Source organism: Catharus ustulatus, chromosome 13 (assembly GCF_009819885.2).
Source record: "Catharus ustulatus isolate bCatUst1 chromosome 13, bCatUst1.pri.v2, whole genome shotgun sequence".
In the NCBI taxonomy this organism is placed as follows: domain Eukaryota; kingdom Metazoa; phylum Chordata; class Aves; order Passeriformes; family Turdidae; genus Catharus; species Catharus ustulatus.
In genome coordinates, this window is record NC_046233.1 from 15777087 (window position 1) to 15794894 (window position 17808).

At 50.2% G+C, this 17808-nt stretch overlaps 1 protein-coding gene across 4 annotated transcripts in view; it reads left to right on the forward strand.

The window, feature by feature from the left end:
• STAB1 (stabilin 1) overlaps positions 1–17808 on the forward strand; it is a 53381-nt gene that overhangs the window by 27328 nt on the left and 8245 nt on the right. For all 4 annotated transcript variants that reach the window (XM_033071930.1, XM_033071933.2, XM_033071932.1 and 1 more), the window contains 26 exons: positions 586–681; positions 1038–1133; positions 1696–1743; positions 2605–2735; positions 3101–3212; positions 3441–3518; positions 3882–3983; positions 4428–4535; positions 5014–5145; positions 5311–5439; positions 6065–6121; positions 6888–6983; positions 7961–8156; positions 9064–9159; positions 10118–10163; positions 10755–10834; positions 11688–11813; positions 12285–12358; positions 12683–12757; positions 13323–13442; positions 14373–14420; positions 14538–14621; positions 15257–15403; positions 15557–15694; positions 16328–16387; positions 17368–17544. In XM_033071930.1, coding sequence (XP_032927821.1) covers positions 586–681; positions 1038–1133; positions 1696–1743; positions 2605–2735; positions 3101–3212; positions 3441–3518; positions 3882–3983; positions 4428–4535; positions 5014–5145; positions 5311–5439; positions 6065–6121; positions 6888–6983; positions 7961–8156; positions 9064–9159; positions 10118–10163; positions 10755–10834; positions 11688–11813; positions 12285–12358; positions 12683–12757; positions 13323–13442; positions 14373–14420; positions 14538–14621; positions 15257–15403; positions 15557–15694; positions 16328–16387; positions 17368–17544 — 2652 coding nt within the window. The remainder of the gene's footprint in view (positions 1–585; positions 682–1037; positions 1134–1695; positions 1744–2604; positions 2736–3100; positions 3213–3440; positions 3519–3881; positions 3984–4427; positions 4536–5013; positions 5146–5310; positions 5440–6064; positions 6122–6887; positions 6984–7960; positions 8157–9063; positions 9160–10117; positions 10164–10754; positions 10835–11687; positions 11814–12284; positions 12359–12682; positions 12758–13322; positions 13443–14372; positions 14421–14537; positions 14622–15256; positions 15404–15556; positions 15695–16327; positions 16388–17367; positions 17545–17808) is intronic.

The window sequence follows — 17808 nt, forward strand, 5'->3', positions numbered from 1 at the left end:
TGCAGCATCCCAGTGTTTGCCTGTGAGGTGCAGTGGTGTGTCCAGGGCTGCTGCTCCACGCTGGCACTGTGCAGCAAGGGGACAGGACTGCACTCTGTGACACAGCCTGATCCAAGGCACCAGTCACTGCATCCCCCTGTCCCAGAGCACAGCACTGAGCAGCATGTGCAGCTGTTCAGTCATGGAGGGGCTGGGCCAAGGGCAGGGCATGCCGAGCTGGGAGGAAGGTGCACATGGGAGGGGTGCTGCTTCTCCCCACTGAGCATGGGGAGCATTGCACAGTGTGCTGAAAAATGCACAAAAGCTTTAGCAGATTTTAGTGGGGTGAGATGTGCAAGTGCTCCTAGATATCTTTGAAATTAACTCCTCTTTCTGCCATTCACAAAGTCTGTGTCACTCTCTAAAAACCTGGAAATAAAGGAGGAAATCTCATCTTGCCAAGCAGTGCAAGGGATCAGTGTGCTTGAGTAACCAGCAGCTTGTGTGCTGTGATAGAGGATGATGCTCTGCTGAGGAAACAACTCCAAATTTCCAGGTGAAGATGCTCTGGTAAGTCTGTAAAACTGAACTGTCTCTTTCTTGCAGAGCAAATGTGTCTGCAAGAGGGGTTATGCTGGTGATGGCCACAGCTGTGATGCCATCAACCCGTGCCTCATGGACAATGGTGGCTGCCATGACCTGGTGAGTAGCTGAAGAGCTGTCCTTGGGCTGGCATGGCAGGGGAGGCTCAGCTGCTCACTGACAGGTTTTGCAGCAGCCATGGCACTGAGTGAATTGCAAAGGATTATGTTATGTCATCTCACTGGCCTGCATGGTGTGTTCCTAAGATGGACCCTCTGATTTTTGTGAGTTCACACAGCCAAAGCAATCACCCAGGCTTAGCTGTGTGAGGGAACACTCAGTGCCACCACAAAGGCAGCAGAGGGAAGTGTCTGTGTGCAACAAGGACACAAGGCCAGAATTCAATTCTATGATAGGTGTAAACACATAACCTCTGCTTGCTCTCTAATTTCTTCTTCCTTCCCTGGTATTTGCAGGCTACCTGTGTACCCCTTGGTGGAGGAGAGAGATCCTGTGTTTGCTCTGAAGGCTACAGTGGGGATGGCATGGTGTGCTACGGGGATGTTCTCAAAGTTAGTGAAGAGCAAATGTCTGAGACCTTTTTGGGACTGGGAGAACTGGCTCTGCTCTCTCTACTTTTCCCTGTTACCTTAGCTGACCCCTTCTACCAGCATCAGCGTGAAGTCCAAGTGTATTCCAAGACCCCAGGGGCAGAAGTGATGCCAAGACTAATTACTGCCAGTGAAACCATCATTTCTAAGCTGCTTCACCCCTGTGCAGGGAGCACCTGTCCTGTGCAATAAATCATCTTTCCTTTGTTGTTCAGAAAGTTTCTCAGGTCAGAGCTGTCAGGCTCATTTTCTGTCATTATTTGTCCCTGATGAACTCATTGCAGATGAGTTGAAAATAGTTTGTTTATTTGGAAATATATTTTTAATGGCTGAAATTTGGTTTTAGAAGTGCCCATCTCTCCTCACAATACACGGTGCCTGTAATGGCTGTGGAGTGAGAAGAATGTCAAAGCCATTGTTGCCAGATTTGATATTGCAAAGGGCTCCTGTCCCCCACCCTGAGTCCCCAGCCCTGCACCCTGTGCTCAGCAGAGCTAACTCTTCTGTTGTTTCTATTTGAAAGGAGCTGGCCAGGAATTCCCACTTTGCAGGCTTCTATGACTGGGTTAAGGTAAGAGAAACCATGGGGACGCCCACACAGGTAAATTCTGCAGAGGTGAAGTCTGTGAATGATCTGTTAGAAGACAAGCAACTCCATTTATCTTTTTCTTTAGAGAAAACAAACAAAACAAAGCAGAGGAGAGAGGGTTACAGAGCAGGCATGTAGAAAAGCTGTGGAATTTGCAGTAGAATGGGGTCATGAGTGTGTCTTGGGGGCTTTGCTTCTCTCACAAGAGGGAGCTGGGGCTGTGTTACACTTAATTTTCATGGTTGTACCATCTGTAACTCCTGGCCATCAAAAAACAGCACAGAAGGGAACAAGGGGTAGCATTAAACACTTTTTTCAAAAGAACATCCTTTGGCACATTAGACTGTGTGTTTGTTCCTTTTCTCATTGCTGCTTCCCTGTCTCTGGTGGGAATAAGAGAGATCCCCACAGACTGCATCAGGTGTGTGGATCACAGTGGGATGGACAGCCTCCGACCTGAGCTCAGCTCACCTGACCTGCTGCACACAAAATTGCTTTTTCCAGCAGTTACCCCAGTCCCTCCTCCAGGACTGATGCTGGGGATTCAAAAAGGATTTATGGATATAACTGAATGTGTTTGAAGGAAAACTGAATTGGGAAGGTAGAGCTTAAAGCAGCAGGGTTTCCCTTGGCAATCAGGTGTCAGCTGTTTTGGCTAAACCACCTGTGGCATTCATTGATGGCCTTGCCCAGAGAGCCAGGAGATCCTGCTGTGCTGCTGAGCACCTGCCTTGCTCCTTCACATCCCTTCCACATCCTGTGAGAGTGGGATGGCTGGGGGGTGTATTTTGCACTGTGGCTGTGGCATGTCCTAGTTGTTCATTTTTGTGCTTTGGTCAACAGAAATCTCTCTTCAGCATCCCAGAGGGAGCAAATGTCACTGTCCTGGTGCCATCAGAGGCAGCTATCAAGAACTTGAGCAGTGCTGACAAAGATTTCTGGCTGACCCCTTACACGCTGCCGTTTTTAGTCAGGTATGAGGAGTCTCTGCCTTTGCTTTACTGGGCCAAGCAACAGTAACAGAGCCATGAAATGGATTTTTTCTTGTGCATGACCAATAAGGAGATATCTTGAGATAAATATAGTAGCAAAGTTAAATATCTAGCAGGCAAAAATTAAGTAAACATTTAAAACATAACAGACCACAGACCATGGGAAGTGGGTTTATTTTTCCTGTATTTGCAGAAAGATTTTCCCAGTCAGATGGCATCAGAAAAATTCTCTCCATGGTTCTCTCCACATGCTAAACTACTACTGTGAATGTTGGGTGGTATGGTCTTATCTCCCTGTCATTACCAACAGTTCCCTAATCTTCTCTATCTGATTTTGTTCCCCTCAGAGCCCACTTCCTTGAAGGTGTCCTCACTGCTGAGAAGCTCAAAAAGCTTGATGGGCCAGAATTACCCACTCTCAACCCACAGACCAGATGGCAGATAAACACCACGAGTGGTGTAAGGGTTTCTTCCATAAGGCTCATGTACCAATCTCAAATTTAGCTGCTGAGGGGCTGCTGTATCCAGTGGGGAGCCTGGGTGGGACCCTGGTGCCCTCAAATGCAGGCATCCTTCAAAAACTGTACCCAGATTAACCATGTGCAGCCTTGAATGAGCAATGTGTTTGTTTTGAACTTGCTTGGCACTTTCCTAATCCTTTTGCTTCTCCCTCTGGTTCTTGTGCAGGTGCTGACCATCCAGAATGCAAGCATAGTTGTCAGTGACATCCCTGCCAGCAATGGCATCATCCATGTCCTCAGTAAGGTATGGCAGCTCATGTGGCACTGGGAAATGCTGCAGGAGCAGGTTTGTGCAGCAGCCTCTGTGACAGGGCCAGGGAGGAACACGTCTGGATGGTTAGGAAGGGATAGAAAGGCAGAGTATATGAGGTTATCCCAAGGTCCTGACAGATGTTTCCTGTACAGCAGTGTTCAATGTTTAAAACATTTGTCTCCAGGACCACTGGGAGGAGAAGTCTCCTTCTCTTTGCTGATAGAAGAGCTCTGGCTATTGCAGGACTCTGTAAAATGAGGCCTTTTAATTGCCTTCCTTGCAAGCAGGGCAGGAGTCCAGAGAGATTCCCCTCAGCCCTTGCTCAGCCTTACTCTGGGCCTGCTTTTCCCACAGGTTTTGTTGCCACCCCCAGGAGATGTCCCTCCCAGCCCTCCAGGTCTGCAGGAGCAGCTCAGCACAGTGCCCTCGTTCAGCATTTTCAAGGAGCTGCTAGAGGTAAGCAGTGCAGGTGAGCACAGCTGTCACTGTCAGAGCTGTCCTTTGAGCTAATGCCCACCTTGCCCTGTATTGGGGGGCCTAAATTCTGACTGCTGCTAAGAAAGGGAGACTGTGTGTCCTACATGAGGGATCCTCTAGGAAAGCTTTTGAGCAGCCAGAGTCAATAATTACAGTTAGATCTTTAGATCACTGGCATGTGTTACAGTGGAAGATGACCTGTCTACTGCAGGTGCTCTCATCCCTGCACAGGGCAGAGAAAACCAGAAGAAAGGGAAGGCTTTTTCATGGCTGGGAACTTGTTCTTATGTCAGCCAGGACAAGGAGCAAGCAATCAGATGTGCCTCTGTGATTCCTCTTGCCTTTGTAATTGATCTCAAGTGTGGTTTGGGTTTTAGTGGGTACGAGGGTAATTGCTAATGTTACTGTTTGGGCACTTTTTAGGAGTACCAGCTCATTGGGAAAGTTGAGTCCTCTGAAAAATACACCATTTTTGTTCCTGGAAATAATTCCATTGAGGAGTACTGCCGTGCTGCCAACGTGACCCAGCTGGTGAGATCACTGCTTGCTCACACTTTGAATATGTGTTGTGGTGGGTGCAGGGGCATGTACACTGGAAAATGGCAAACAAACCCAGGGGATTTCAGCATGCAGAGGAGATCAATATCTGATGCTAAAAGCTGGAAGAAACGTGGCAGAGAAATGAGAGGATTTCTAGGGGTGTTGCAGTAGGAGCTGAAAAAAGTATCTGGGCCCCAAGTGCAGAGTAAATCAGTATGTGGATAGATGGCACAACATGTTCTGCTTCCTGGCTGGCTGTGGCAATTTTCACACTTCTGAAAGGTTCCAAAAAGCACTAATGGGTTCATCAAGTATCAGAATCATCAGTGTGATGAGTCATGTGTGACAGAGTTACTGGGCTTAATTAGCCATTACAGGTGCTTAGGAACATTTCTTATGCCATACCTATGACTGAATTGTAGTCTAGGAAGTCAAAAGACTCCAAACATTTGTATTTTTGTGGATTTAGGACAATGAAACAGTGCAGTACCACATTGTACTGGGAGAGAAGCTCTTGCCTGCAGACTTGAGAAGTGGAGTTCATAAGGAGAGCATGTTAGGGCTCTCCTACTGGCTGATGTTCTACCAAAACAGTACTCAGGTAAGGCAGCAGTCTGCTCTTCCTTCTGAGGCTGGTTACTCAATGCTCCCATTTCCCTTCTGCACACCCTCACAAGTTTGCTGCTGGGATTGTCTTGGAGCTGCCAGCAATCCATGCAATAAGAGTTGAAGGTTATTGTCTCAGCTGTTCTCTCCTGCTTTGCAGAAGTTTGCCAATAACATTCCTTTGGATGGAAAATCCTTTGAGACCAAGAATGGCATCCTGATTGGGGTGTCCCAGGTGCTGCAGGTGCAGAAGAATCGCTGCACTGCCAATACCACCACCATAGTGAAGGTAATGGTGATGAGCAAGGAGCATTTCACAGGGTTCCTCCAGCTGCTGAGCCAAACTGGGGGAACAGACAGCCTGCCTTGGCTGTCATGGATGGGACAGGAGCCTGTGGTGTAACCCCAGAGGAGCCTCGGGAAATGGGCATTGTGGAGATTCTGCACATCTAAAGCAGCTCTTGTGCAGATCATGTTCATTTTCCGTGGGTTGGCTAGTGCAGGGACTCACAGGTACTCAGCTCTGGAAGCAAAATCCAGCTCAATTTTTGCATGCCATGACCACAAGCTCCCTTAGAAAATGCTCCCTGGTTTGCCTGGGAGTAATGGCCAAAAGTCCAGCTTGCATGTAGCTTGAGCCACTAAACCTGAAGATTGCAGTGTCAGACTGAGGTAAGTCTGCCTGCTACAGATCAGGAAAAAAAGTATTTGCAGCCTTGTGGGAAGGAACCCCAGGGCTACAAAAATCCCTGAGACTCAGGAAAGGTGTAGCATATGATCTCTTATTTTGTTGTTTTGAGCCACAGAAATAAAAGCATTTTTGTCCCAGCCAGCAGCCTGTAGAGCAGCATTTGTAATTCAAGATTAGTGGGTAGAGGGCATCCTTGTGACTTTTCCTGTTCTCTCTGCCCTAGTCAAGGTGTGGCAAGTGTGACAAGGGGATCAAGTGTCCTTCTGGATCAGTTCTTCTGGTGAGTCTTGGATTCATGTGACAGCTCACAGACTGGGTGCAGATAATGCTTTGAGGTCCTTTCATTGCTCTACGGGTGTCATCTTGATACCTGAAAAAATGAGCCCTCTGGGGCTCATCCCATTGCCAAGGTTTGCAAGAAAAAGCAGAAACCAAGGGAGGGTTACACAGGAAAAAAACTTGGACATGGACCATGAAGCTCCACCCAGAGCTGCTGGCACCAGGTTTTGCCTGAATTTCAGGAGCCTTTTAGTTTTCCCACTTAACAGGGAAGATGTCTTTTTTTATTTTATCTCTGACTTTTTTTGGCATTATCATCAAGCAAAGCCAATTTAGGGGTGCCTGTAGCAATTTCCCTGCCTGGACCATTGATTTGTTCATGCAGATGGGCAGGTTGTGCCTGTAGCTTGTTTGTGAGTGAGTGACAAACATTTCCAGAGAGGAAAATAAGCATTTCATTTCCATGCTGGCTGTGAATTGCTTAGCAGCAACATCTGGCCTCTTAAGCCTTGCTACTTTACCCTTTGCCCAAAAGTTCACAATTCCTTTTTCTCAGTATTCAGACTAAAATGGGTTTGGCAGGTAAAAAATAAGCTCTGTGTGGTAACCTCACATCCAGAGGTGCCTCACTGGTCTCAGCCTGGATAGTTCGGATTTTATTCCTGTCAGACACAAAGCAAGAACACTGCCATATGCACCAAAATGTACACTGTTTGTCTCAATATTGTAATATCTCCTATCTGTGTCTATGTTGATTATACCCTCAGGAACCCCCTGGAAGGAAGAATCTCCCTCACTGTACCTTGCGCTCTGCAGGGACAAGAATAGATGGCTGCTATTTCACCTGTGTAAAAGTTTCTCTGGTAAGAAATCCATTTGCCTCTGATTCATTTTGGCAAAAGCAAGATCGGTGTCAGAAGCACAGCCGTGGAAGTGCAGGCTGTGCTGAAATCCTGGCTGTGTTTGTGCCTTTGTGTAGCTGAGGCTGGGATTGTCTGGGAATCACTCTCCATCCTGGAGGTGGAGGGCACTGGAGCAACAAAAGAGCTGCAGAAATGTCTGCACAGTGATGGACTGGGATCTGCTGCTTCGATATTGTTGCTCTGGGTTTTGTCCTGCAGAGGAAGAGAAGGAGTTGAATGTTTTCAGTCTGGTTTCCTAAGGAAATGAGGCATGAGTGATGGCATTCTGCTTGTGCCTTTGCCTTCCCGAATAACTGATGACTCACTGGAGCCGAACCAAAGAGAGGAGCAGAAGGTCTCACACCTCATGATGGGTGTTATGGCCCCTACCAGTTTTGTGAAAATGGGCTGCTGCAAGAAAAACACTTAAAGGGAAAATGGTAAAAGAAAGGCCTGGGTGAATTTGACGTCTTATAGGTGTTGTAGCATCATTTGGAAAGTTTATAGGGAATGAAAATTGAAAAGGGAGAGAGGGAGTTAGGCTTACTATACTCACATAGAGAGCTTCAGTCAGAACTTGTACCTCATTTGGCACTTTCGCATTGCCTCATTAGATGGTTTTTCTCATCATCTATACTGTCCAACTTTGTCCTGTCATGATCTTCTTCCCTCCACGGGTGGATGCAGAAAGGAGGTGAGAGCAGTGAGATCAGGCTTTGGAACCAAATCACCTCCTGGCAGAGCCATTCCAGGGTGTTCACTCCATCCTACTGCTCCTTTTGTGTGTTGTCAGAAATTCTGGCTGTCCCGCAGAGAGGGGAACCGAGCAGCTCCCGCAGTGAAGCTGTGACCTGTGTGTGTGTGTGTCTGTGTCTGTGTGTGTGTGTGTCTGTGTGTGCCGGGATGGCTCCCAGAGCTCGCTCTGTTTGTTTTTGCAGAGGTCCGTGTGCTGCCCCGGGTTCTTCGGGCACCAGTGCGCGATGTGCCCCGGGCAGCCGGGGCGGTGGTGCTCGGGGCACGGGGAGTGCCAGGACGGCAGCCAGGGCAGCGGAGAGTGCCGGTGCCTGGAGGGCTTCCACGGCACGGCCTGCGAGATGTGCCAGGGGGGAAGATACGGCTCCGACTGCAAAGCAGGTGACACCCACGGCCGGCTGGGCTCTGCCACGCTGCTCGCCGGGCAGAAAAGGGGCCAGGAAAGCTCTCGGGAGGGGTGGTGGGACACACAAAGGTGCTGAGACTCTGAGACAGGCAAACGGATGCCAGGTCTGTGAGAGAGGGACAGCAGCAGTGAGCACGTGTGGCCAGCCAGAGCTGTGGCCCTGTTTCATCCTCCAACCTCAAACTGTGCTTCCCTTCCTGCTGTTATAGATACTCGTGACAAACCGGAGGAGCCAGTTTAGATTAATCATAGAAAATTTATAAGTAAGCGAATTTAGCAAACAATAACTGAGCAAAACAGCTCTGGGCAGCCAGGGAGTCACTGCTCCGCCAATGGCTCTCACCAAAAAGCAGTCTTAGTTCGTTTTTATACAGTCTATTTTCTGGTTCTTGTGGTTGCTCGTTCTGATTTGCTGGTGTACTCTGCGATTTTAGCAAGCAGGGGCGGGGAGTTGCTTGGGGTCGCTTTCACCTCCTGGTGGGAATTGATAAGGGTCTGGTGTGGTCTTTCTCAGCACATCCTCTGCTATTGTTCTGTCTCTGTAGTCTTGTACGGGCTCCTCTTCGTTTACTCAACAGGAAGAGGTTCTAATGACCCTTTGCATTCAGGGTCTGTAAGCACTTACTGAGCAGGATTTGGTAACAAAGCACATTCCATTACACTGCTGCCCCCCAAACTACAGCAAACACAGGCAGGTGGGTTCTTCTGGCAGAGAGGGATCCAGAGCTGCTACTCCTGTGATGTTTTCTTTTGATACTCCTGTTTCATTTTCTTGGTGGCAGTTTGACCTGTTGGATTATCAAGAGAGCAGGCAGTGGAAGGGCAGCAGCACTGTGCTGGTGGGCCTGGCTGGTGTGACATGGTGTTTGTGTTTCCCTGCAGAATGTGCCTGTGACAATGGCATTTGTAACGATGGGCTGCAAGGGGACGGGAGCTGCGAGTGCTTCCCCGGCTGGACGGGCCCCACCTGCCAAGAAAGTACGTGAGTGTGAGGGGCAGAGAAATCCGAGGGATCCTGCTGGGTTGTCAGAGCAGCTCTGTCTGCTCTGACCACAGTCATGTGTGCTCTGCATTCCCCTAAAACCTTTGCAGGCTGTGCTCTCTCCTTCCTGCACACAAGCTGCATTTACTGTGACTTCCCCACCAGTACACGAGCCCTGGAGTTATTTTGGCAAACCATTAAAAACCTATCCCTGCTTCTACCTCCACTGAGGTTAGAGGCACCTCAAACACAGCCCCTTGCTCTGGGAGACAAATGGGAGCTTCCACTCACACTGGGCTGGCCATGACTCCTGTTGCTTGCCTAGGAAGGTGGCAGGACTTGATTTGAATTTTCAAAAGGCCACAGTGTGTTTGCTGAGCTGCTTTTTCTGCTCACAGACCCATTCACTCAGGTGGGCTCAGGCCATGGTCTGCAGTTTTCAATAAATCTGTCATTGTGTGTCAAAATAACATGTTGAAGATGGATTTGGGATTTTGATAAGCATTTGAGTGAGGAGAAACCTGAGCTTCTCAATACCTTGGGATTTTAAAGGTGTGCACACAAAGGTTGATTTTATTGTGAATTTAGAAATAGAAATCAAGCAGAGCTGTCCTATATAGTGTAATTGTCAAGCATGAAAGCAGTTCATCTCTTGCTTCAAAAGGGCCAAAACCAAATGGCTCTGTATTCTGGATTAACAAGGTTTCAGTCCTTGTTTCTTTCCTGCCAGTGCAGAGGCCACACAGATAAAATCAGATTGAACCATTAGCTCAGACAGAGAACATCAAATTCACTCCTTTGCAAAGTGCCAAAACATAAATCTCCTGAGATTTTCCTGCTGCCACATAGGACAAGAGAGTTAGCATCACTCCTGGTTTGCAAGCTCCTTTTCTCTAGGTGGTAGAAATTGCCTCAGCTGAAAATTCTAAGTTATGTTTGTGTTTTCTCTTACAGGAATCAAGATTGACTTATGCAATAACACTTGCCATCAAATGGCCAAGTAAGTGCAGTGTGTTTGTGTGAGTTTTACAGAGGTGATTCTGGCTCAGGGCTGGCAGAAGGTGCCTACTCATCAAACATGCATAATTGTCAGTTCCTTTCTGGGAGCTCTCTTTGGACCTGAGCCATGTGTAGTCTCCCCAAGGATTTTGTCTGTTCAAGTGTAAATCCCCTCTGAGTTCCTTCAGGATGTGTGGATGGGAGAAAGCAGAGATTCCAAGGCTGGCCCTATTCATGGAGCTGACCTACCTCCATTTACAAGTGCTTTCTGCCCCTGCCAAGGAAGGAAACAGGGCTGGAATGACTCGCTGGTGCTCCCTTCTCCATCCATTATCCAGACTCCTGTTTTAAGCAGGGCTCCTGCTATCCCACCTGCACCTTGCAGCAGCTCCTGGGTGTGGTGAAGATGCACTGTGGAAGGGCTGGGCTGGACACCAGGTGCTGCCCAGCATGACTGGAGTGTTTGGAGCTGTAAATGAATCCCTGGAGTGTGCCTGCTGTGGTCACTGTGGTCTCTTGCATGTGCCAGATTTGTGCAGTGCTTCCCACCAGGGAGTGTTGTCAGTGATTGTTTATCCCTGTCTTGTTCCAGCTGCCTCAACAGCTCCACAGATTCCCTACCTACCTGCATCTGCTCTGCTGGATACACAGGGAATGGGACCCATTGCACAGGTGTGTCCAGCAAAGACAAGGTGAAACAAATGGCAGAGGAAAGATTACTGAAATCCTTTTCCTCTCAGCCACCCACCATGAGCTCTGCCATGCTTTGGGAGAGATGTTTTCCAGTCCAGAGCTTTACACAGGAGGATTCTGATGTTGCTAAAGCCTGCAAGGGAGGGATAAAAAGGCAGGCAAGTGTAGGAGGGCAGTTCTTAGTGCCTGATACACATGAATGGATTGTTCTCGTTCCAATATCACAGTATTGGTGGCAAAGTTATAACAATTTTGGCCATGAATCCTTGGAACGTGGGTGTTTCAATTCCCTAGAACTTTGAGATTCTTCTATTTGCTGGCCATACCAAAATCAGGTAATAGTGCAGCAGTAGAGCCAAAATGAAGCAGAATTTCAGGATACTTCACCAGAGCTACATTACAAACCTTGTTTGTGTCAAAAGCAAACAGACCAAGAAAAAACAAGTGATAAAATTGTAACAGTCAAACCACTGGTAGATATTCCAATTTCTTTTTGGTATTGCCCTTGTTGGAAAGTAAGGGGTGAAAAAAGCAAAAAAAAACAAAACCACAAACATGTATGTTATTCAGGTAAATATATTTTTTCTCATCTAACCATTAGTGGTCAGTGAGAACATCCTGTGAGGGAAAGTTTTCCAATTCAGAGGTTGCTTAAGCTCAGCTTATTTACTTGGACTAACCTCTCTCAGGTCTGGATGAGGCCCCATGTCCTTAAAGAACCAACAGTTTCATTGGGAAACAAAGGGATCTTACCAAGATGTGATTTTGTTAAGATAGATGATGACTCCTAGGTGCTCTGAGCTGATTCTGCTCCTCTTGTTTTTGGTGACAGAAATAGATCCCTGCACTATTGACCATGGTGGCTGCTCCGTGCACGCTGTGTGCACCAAGGTGTCCCCAGGAGAGAGGACCTGTACTTGCAAGGAAGGCTATGCTGGGGATGGGACTCTCTGCCTGGGTGAGTGCTCAGGGTGGGTGTTGGGGGTAGCAGAGAAGAAGCATCAATACTAAGGGGAGTTTTAGACCAAACACCCATGTTTTGGTCTCAAACAAAAAGATTCCTGCAAGGTTTCTTGCTCTTGTGCATGTCATGGAGAGGCCCAGAGACAGAGGGGAGGGAAGTCTCCCACAGTGGTGCTCTGGGTGAAGATGGAGCCAGGGGGAGTCCAGTCCTCTCATATTCTTTAAAGTACACCCAGACAGACTTGGAATCTTCTGTGGGCAGATTTGTCACAGCTCAGAGACCCACATGTGTCAGGAGTAAACTTGCAGTTGCACCCTATTCCTGTGCTATCACAAGACACTTTCCCAGGAAAGTGGAAGCTGGAAAAGTTCTCCCTGTTGCTTTCCCAGTACCTCTTTGGACCATCAGTTCCCAGCTGCCTTGAGCAGCTCTCAGCAATGACCTGGCCTTATTGTTTTGCTGCAGAAATTGATCTCTGTCTGGAAAGCAATGGGGGCTGCCACGCCAATGCAGAGTGCATCAAAACAGGCCCAAAGAAGGTGAGTGTGTAGGGTGGATTGTCCCAGCTGTGTAATTCTCCTGAGACAGTCCTGTCCATTGCAGTGCCCTGCTTAGTGCTTTCTCCCTTCCATGCAGAGAAGGCTCCCTGGCAGAGCATGAAAACATTGCTGCTTCCATGAGAGCAGATGGCTTTGCTGGCCAGAGGCTGAAGGCAGTCTCGGGTTATGTTTGTTGTGGACACAGGCTTGGTTATCCATGGAGACAACAATGGGTGCTACACCACATGCCTTCTGTCCAGGGCAGCCCTTGTGTGCTCCCTGTATTGGGTCCAGTTTGAGCCCAAGGCTCTGTTCTCCCTCCAGGTCGCCTGCAACTGCCTGCCTGGTTACAGTGGGGATGGTGTGAGCAAGTGCAACCCCATCAACTTGTGTGAGCAGGTATGGCTGCAGCTGGTCTGTCTGGTTTTGGTTTGCATGCAGCCTTCCAGAGGTGAAGTGTTCCCTTCTCCCAGGAGTTAACAGCAGGAACAGCATTAGCCTGGTTGGCTGGGGCTGAAGTCTTGCCTTTCCACATACTGAAGGATTTCCTTGTGTGTTTGGTGTCCATTGCTGCCTGCAGTCACCTGCAATTATGTCAGTACCCAGCATTCCCTCAGGGGGGGAAGAGGGCCATAGAGTTGGAGGCATGTGGCCTTTTTCCTTTGTGCCCATTTCATGTGAGATGTGCTCAAAAGCCTCAGAGTGCTCATGTCAAACTGTCCCTCTGAATCAGGGGCTCTGTCATGGGCTCTGTTCCAAAGTGAGGTGTCAAAGTCTTATTTCATGGGATGATTTGGTGCTGGGAAACCCTTGAGAATTTGGGTGAGGTTTATTCTAAGGCACCAGACAGGGGGAATGGATGGTTTCCCTTCACTGGGCTGGATGGAGTTTGCAGCTCCCACGTGCAAGCAGCAGTTCAGGTGTTGGAGGAGCTCCTCACAGCAGCTTTTGCTTTCCCTGCCAGAACAATGGAGGCTGCAGCCCCTTTGGGCTCTGCAAGTACACGGGCCCTGGCACTAGGAACTGCTCCTGCTCCTGGCACAGCGTTGGAGATGGCTTCACCTGCCGTGGCAAAGTGCATCTGGTGAGAGGCACAAGCTGCTCCTGTGTCCCCTGCCCTGCAGCCAACCACTCCCTCCTCTCCAGAGGATGAGCAATCTTGGTGTCACATTGACATTGTGGTGTGGGAGAGAGGCTTTGAGCAAACTCTCCATGAATCATAGGTGTGTTTGGTGTGCCAGCTATGGGACAGAATCATGGCAAAGTGACTTTGCTCCAAAGAGAGAGAACATTCCCTGCTGTCTGCAGCATTAGCCATACCTCCAGGGGACTGCTTGCTTCAGGTCATAAACAAATGGGAGTGATCCTGTTTTTTCCCAAGGCAGCTCACTTCTGCCCCATGGGATGAGGGCAGGTGTCCCCCATGGCCATGCCAGGGCTTGGGGCCCAGTCTGGAGGGCAGCAGTCTGTGGCCAGTTCTGTTGCCAGCACAATGGCTGTCCTTGGGCAAGCTGGTGACCTTTTCAGGCAGTGGAAAATAAAAGCTCGTGCCCACAGCAGAGCCACAAGAAAAGAGAGGGGCTGTGTGTGCCTCTGCTCTTACTGCAAGGCAGTGTGGTGAGGAGAGGGCGTTTGCCCTGCTGGGGTGTGTCTGCCCTCTGGACAGCATCCCAGAACTGGCAGTGGCACCACAGTGAGACTAAAGCAGAGATTTTGTGAGGTGTCCCATGAGCACAGGGCAGTTACCCATGAGACAGGTGCTCAGGACCAGCCAGCTCTCATCTTGTGTCCTCTCCATCCTGCAGCAGTTATGAATGGGGCAGGCAGAGCTCACTGCAGCATCGTGTTATCTGTGCCTGCAGAGCTGGGGAGGGAAGGAGGGAGGGAAGGTCTCTGTGGTGTGTCAGAAGTGGTGTCTCTTTGGGGTGGGAGAGTGACCCAGAGTGGTAGGAGCAGGTATCTGTGCTGCAAGTGGAGGGACCCTGCTAACTCCAGCTGATTCCCTTTGTTTAAGGAGCTTGGAAGGATTCCAGATGCATCCATGTTCTTCAGGATGATACAGGTTGGTGAGAGCTTTGTCCTTGTCTCTGTGCAGTAAATCCCACCTAGGGCTTTCTGCAAAGGGTCTTGCTAACTGGAACAATGTTTTCTGCCTCCCACAAATGCTCTCCTAACACAGGCAGAAAGCATCAAAGAGCTCAGCGGGGCAGGGCCGTTCACTGTCTTCGTCCCACAGGCAGATTCCATAGGAAACACCACGGTGGTAAGTGTCTCCCATGCCAAGCTCTGTCGGGTGTTTGGCAGCTCCAGTTGTGGCAGTGTTCCCTCTGGGTCTGTTCTGTCCAGTGAATTGAGGCAAAGGGGCTGCACCATGGAGAGTTAAAGGCATCCCCTGTTCTCCATCGGTGTAAAAGCAGAAATTTGGAGCATCTCACTGAGGAGAGGGGTGGACATGTCCCCTCTTGCAAGGACAGCCTTGTTGGAGGTGATGTCTTGTGGGCCTCAGAGGCACTGTGCCAGATCAGTGCTGTGGGGTGGCTTTGGGGCCCATGGGCTGGTAACAGCAAGGCTCCCATGTGTCTGTGACAGACCCCTGACTCTTCCCAGGAATAAGAGAGGATTATAAGAGAGGATAATGAGAGGAATAAGAGAATGGCAGCTTTTTGGTGTCAGTGTAGTGCAATATCTTAAACCCATCACTGACTAGTCAAGCTGGTTGAAATTTCCCAAAGTTCTCAAATGGTTTTGTGCCTTCAGGGTGTTTTTGGAGGAGCATCTTCCCTGCAGGGATGAGTCAGAGGGAACTCAGGCAATCCAGGTCTCCCTCATGGGGGCTGAGGGCCCTGTGTGCGAGGCAAAGTGCCCCAGTGTGACCTCACTCCTGTTTTCTGTCTGCAGTTTGAGGAGTGGAAGAGCAGAGGGCTCCTCCGGGACCTGCTTCGCTACCACATGGTGGGCTGCCAGAAGTTGCTCTCCAGTGACCTGGAAAACCAGGAGTCCCTTACATCTTTATCTGGCCACAAAATAAAGATCACAGTGAACGAGGTAAATCCCTTTGCCATCCCATTTGCCAGGACTAGTGACTTTTTCTGCCATGTGAAGGCACTGTGGTTGTGGCAAGTGACCTGCCCAGGGCCCCCAGACACGGCCAGGGTGGGCTGTGGCTGCTGCAGCCTCAGCAGGTCCCCTCTCTCTCAGAATAGCATCACTCTCAACGAGGAAGCCAAAGTGGTCACGAGTGACATCGTGGGTGTGAACGGGGTCATTCACTTCATCGACAAGATCCTCATTCCCAGTGACCTGGTGGGCCATAACATTTCCTCAAAGCTCTCACAGGTGAGGCTGGAGCTGTGCCCTGGTGTCAGGGCTGTGGTGACAGGGACAAGATCTCTCTCCCAGCAGTGCTGCCTCAGCCCAGAGCTGCCTGGGCTGCTCTTCCTCCCTGTCCCTGACTGCCTAGGGGTTGTCTGAGGCCACAGATTTGGCTTGTGAAGGTGACAGCAATTGTGGCATAGGCATATTTGGAACATAAGGAGCCTTTTCCATCCCTAGGGGACGGCAGTTCTAGATGTAGGCAGGAGGATCTTGTCCCGTGCCAACCACGACTCTCCTTTTCCAGCACAGAGCAAATTGCAGCATGAGTTTGCCAATGCCTCTCTGTGATTCCTTAGGCAAGAATTAGGGGCTTATAGAGCCTGCATTTTACAGAATATAACACATTTTCTGTGCAGCACAACAGAGTGCTGGAATCCATCCCAGCTGCTGCCGTAGCAGTCTATCCAGGATGAATCAGAAAAGTGCTGGCTGCTGGCTGCCACCCCTTCCCAGGCCAAACCATCAGCGTGATGGTGACAGAGATAAACTTGTGTTTAGCCACTGTTAGCTGTTGCCTGTCTGGTTTCTCCCCTGCACTGCTGGTCCTGGCTGGGGAGCCTTTGATGTCAGCTGTTTGCTTTCCTCCCTCTGCAGCAGAACATCACGGAGGTGGCCGAGGCGTTTGGCTACAGCATTTACAGCAAGCTGCTGCAGGTGAGGCACTGCCCTGCTGCCCTGGGGCACTCTGTGTGTGGCACTGTCACCCTGGGCTGGGGCTCTCAGTGTCACTGTGCCCTGCGCTGTGTGTGGCACTGTCACCCTGGGCTGGGGCTCTCAGTGTCACTGTGCTCTGCGCTGTGTGCGGCACTGTCACTGTGCTGGGGCTCTCAGTGTCACTGTGCCCTGCTCTGTGTGCGGCACTGTCACTGTGCTGGGGCTCTCAGTGTCACTGTGCCCTGCCCTGTGTGCAGCACTGTCACTGTGCTGGGGCTCTCAGTGTCACTGTGCCCTGCTCTGTGTGCAGCACTGTCACTGTGCTGAGGCTCTCAGTGTCACTGTGCCCTGCCCTGTGTGCAGCACTGTCACTGTGCTGGGGCTCTCAGGGTCACTGTGCCCTGCTCTGTGTGCAGCACTGTCACTGTGCTGAGGCTCTCAGTGTCCCTGTGCCCTGCTCTGTGTGCAGCACTGTCACTGTGCTGGGGCTCTCAGTGTCACTGTGCCCTGCCCTGTGTGCGGCACTGTCACTGTGCTGGGGCTCTCAGTATCACTGTGCTCTGTGTGCAGCACTGTCACTGTGCTGGGGCTCTCAGTGTCACTGTGCCCTGCTCTGTGTGCAGCACTGTCACTGTGCTGGGGCTCTCAGTGTCACTGTGCCCTGCTCTGTGTGCAGCACTGTCACTGTGCTGGGGCTCTCAGTGTCACTGTGCCCTGCTCTGTGTGCAGCACTGTCACTGTGCTGGGGCTCTCAGTGTCACTGTGCCCTGCTCTGTGTGCAGCACTGTCACTGTGCTGGGGCTCTCAGTGTCACTGTGCCCTGTGTGCAGCACTGTCACTGTGCTGGGGCTCTCAGTGTCACTGTGCCCTGCTCTGTGTGCGGCACTGTCACTGTGCTGGGGCTCTCAGTGTCACTGTGCCCTGCTCTGTGTGCAGCACTGTCACTGTGCTGGGGCTCTCAGTGTCACTGTGCCCTGCAGGACGCGGAGCTGCTGCCGCTGCTCGGGGACCCTGCTCACAAACCCTTCACGCTGCTCTGGCCCACGGACGCGGCGTTCAGAGCCCTCCCGGAGAGCCGGCAGAGGTTCCTGTACCGCAGGGAGCACCGTGACGTGCTGGCCTCCTACCTCAAAGCACACATGATCCGGGACACCAAGGTAGGTGTGACAGCACACGGGCTTGAGGTGCCACTGTCTGCCACTGCTGTGTCAGAGTGCCAAATGTTTTGCTGCCATAGAACACGCAGCATATCAGTTGTCTTGAGAAGACTCAAAACTGTTTGAGCATTTGAGGCACCTGCAGTGTCATTGTGAAACTCTGGTGGCTGAGCTGGATATCTTTTGTCTTCAGCTTCTGGGGAGCTGCAAGGCTCACAGGCTATTGTGTATAGGCTGTGAACGAGGGGAGAGTCCAGCTGAGCA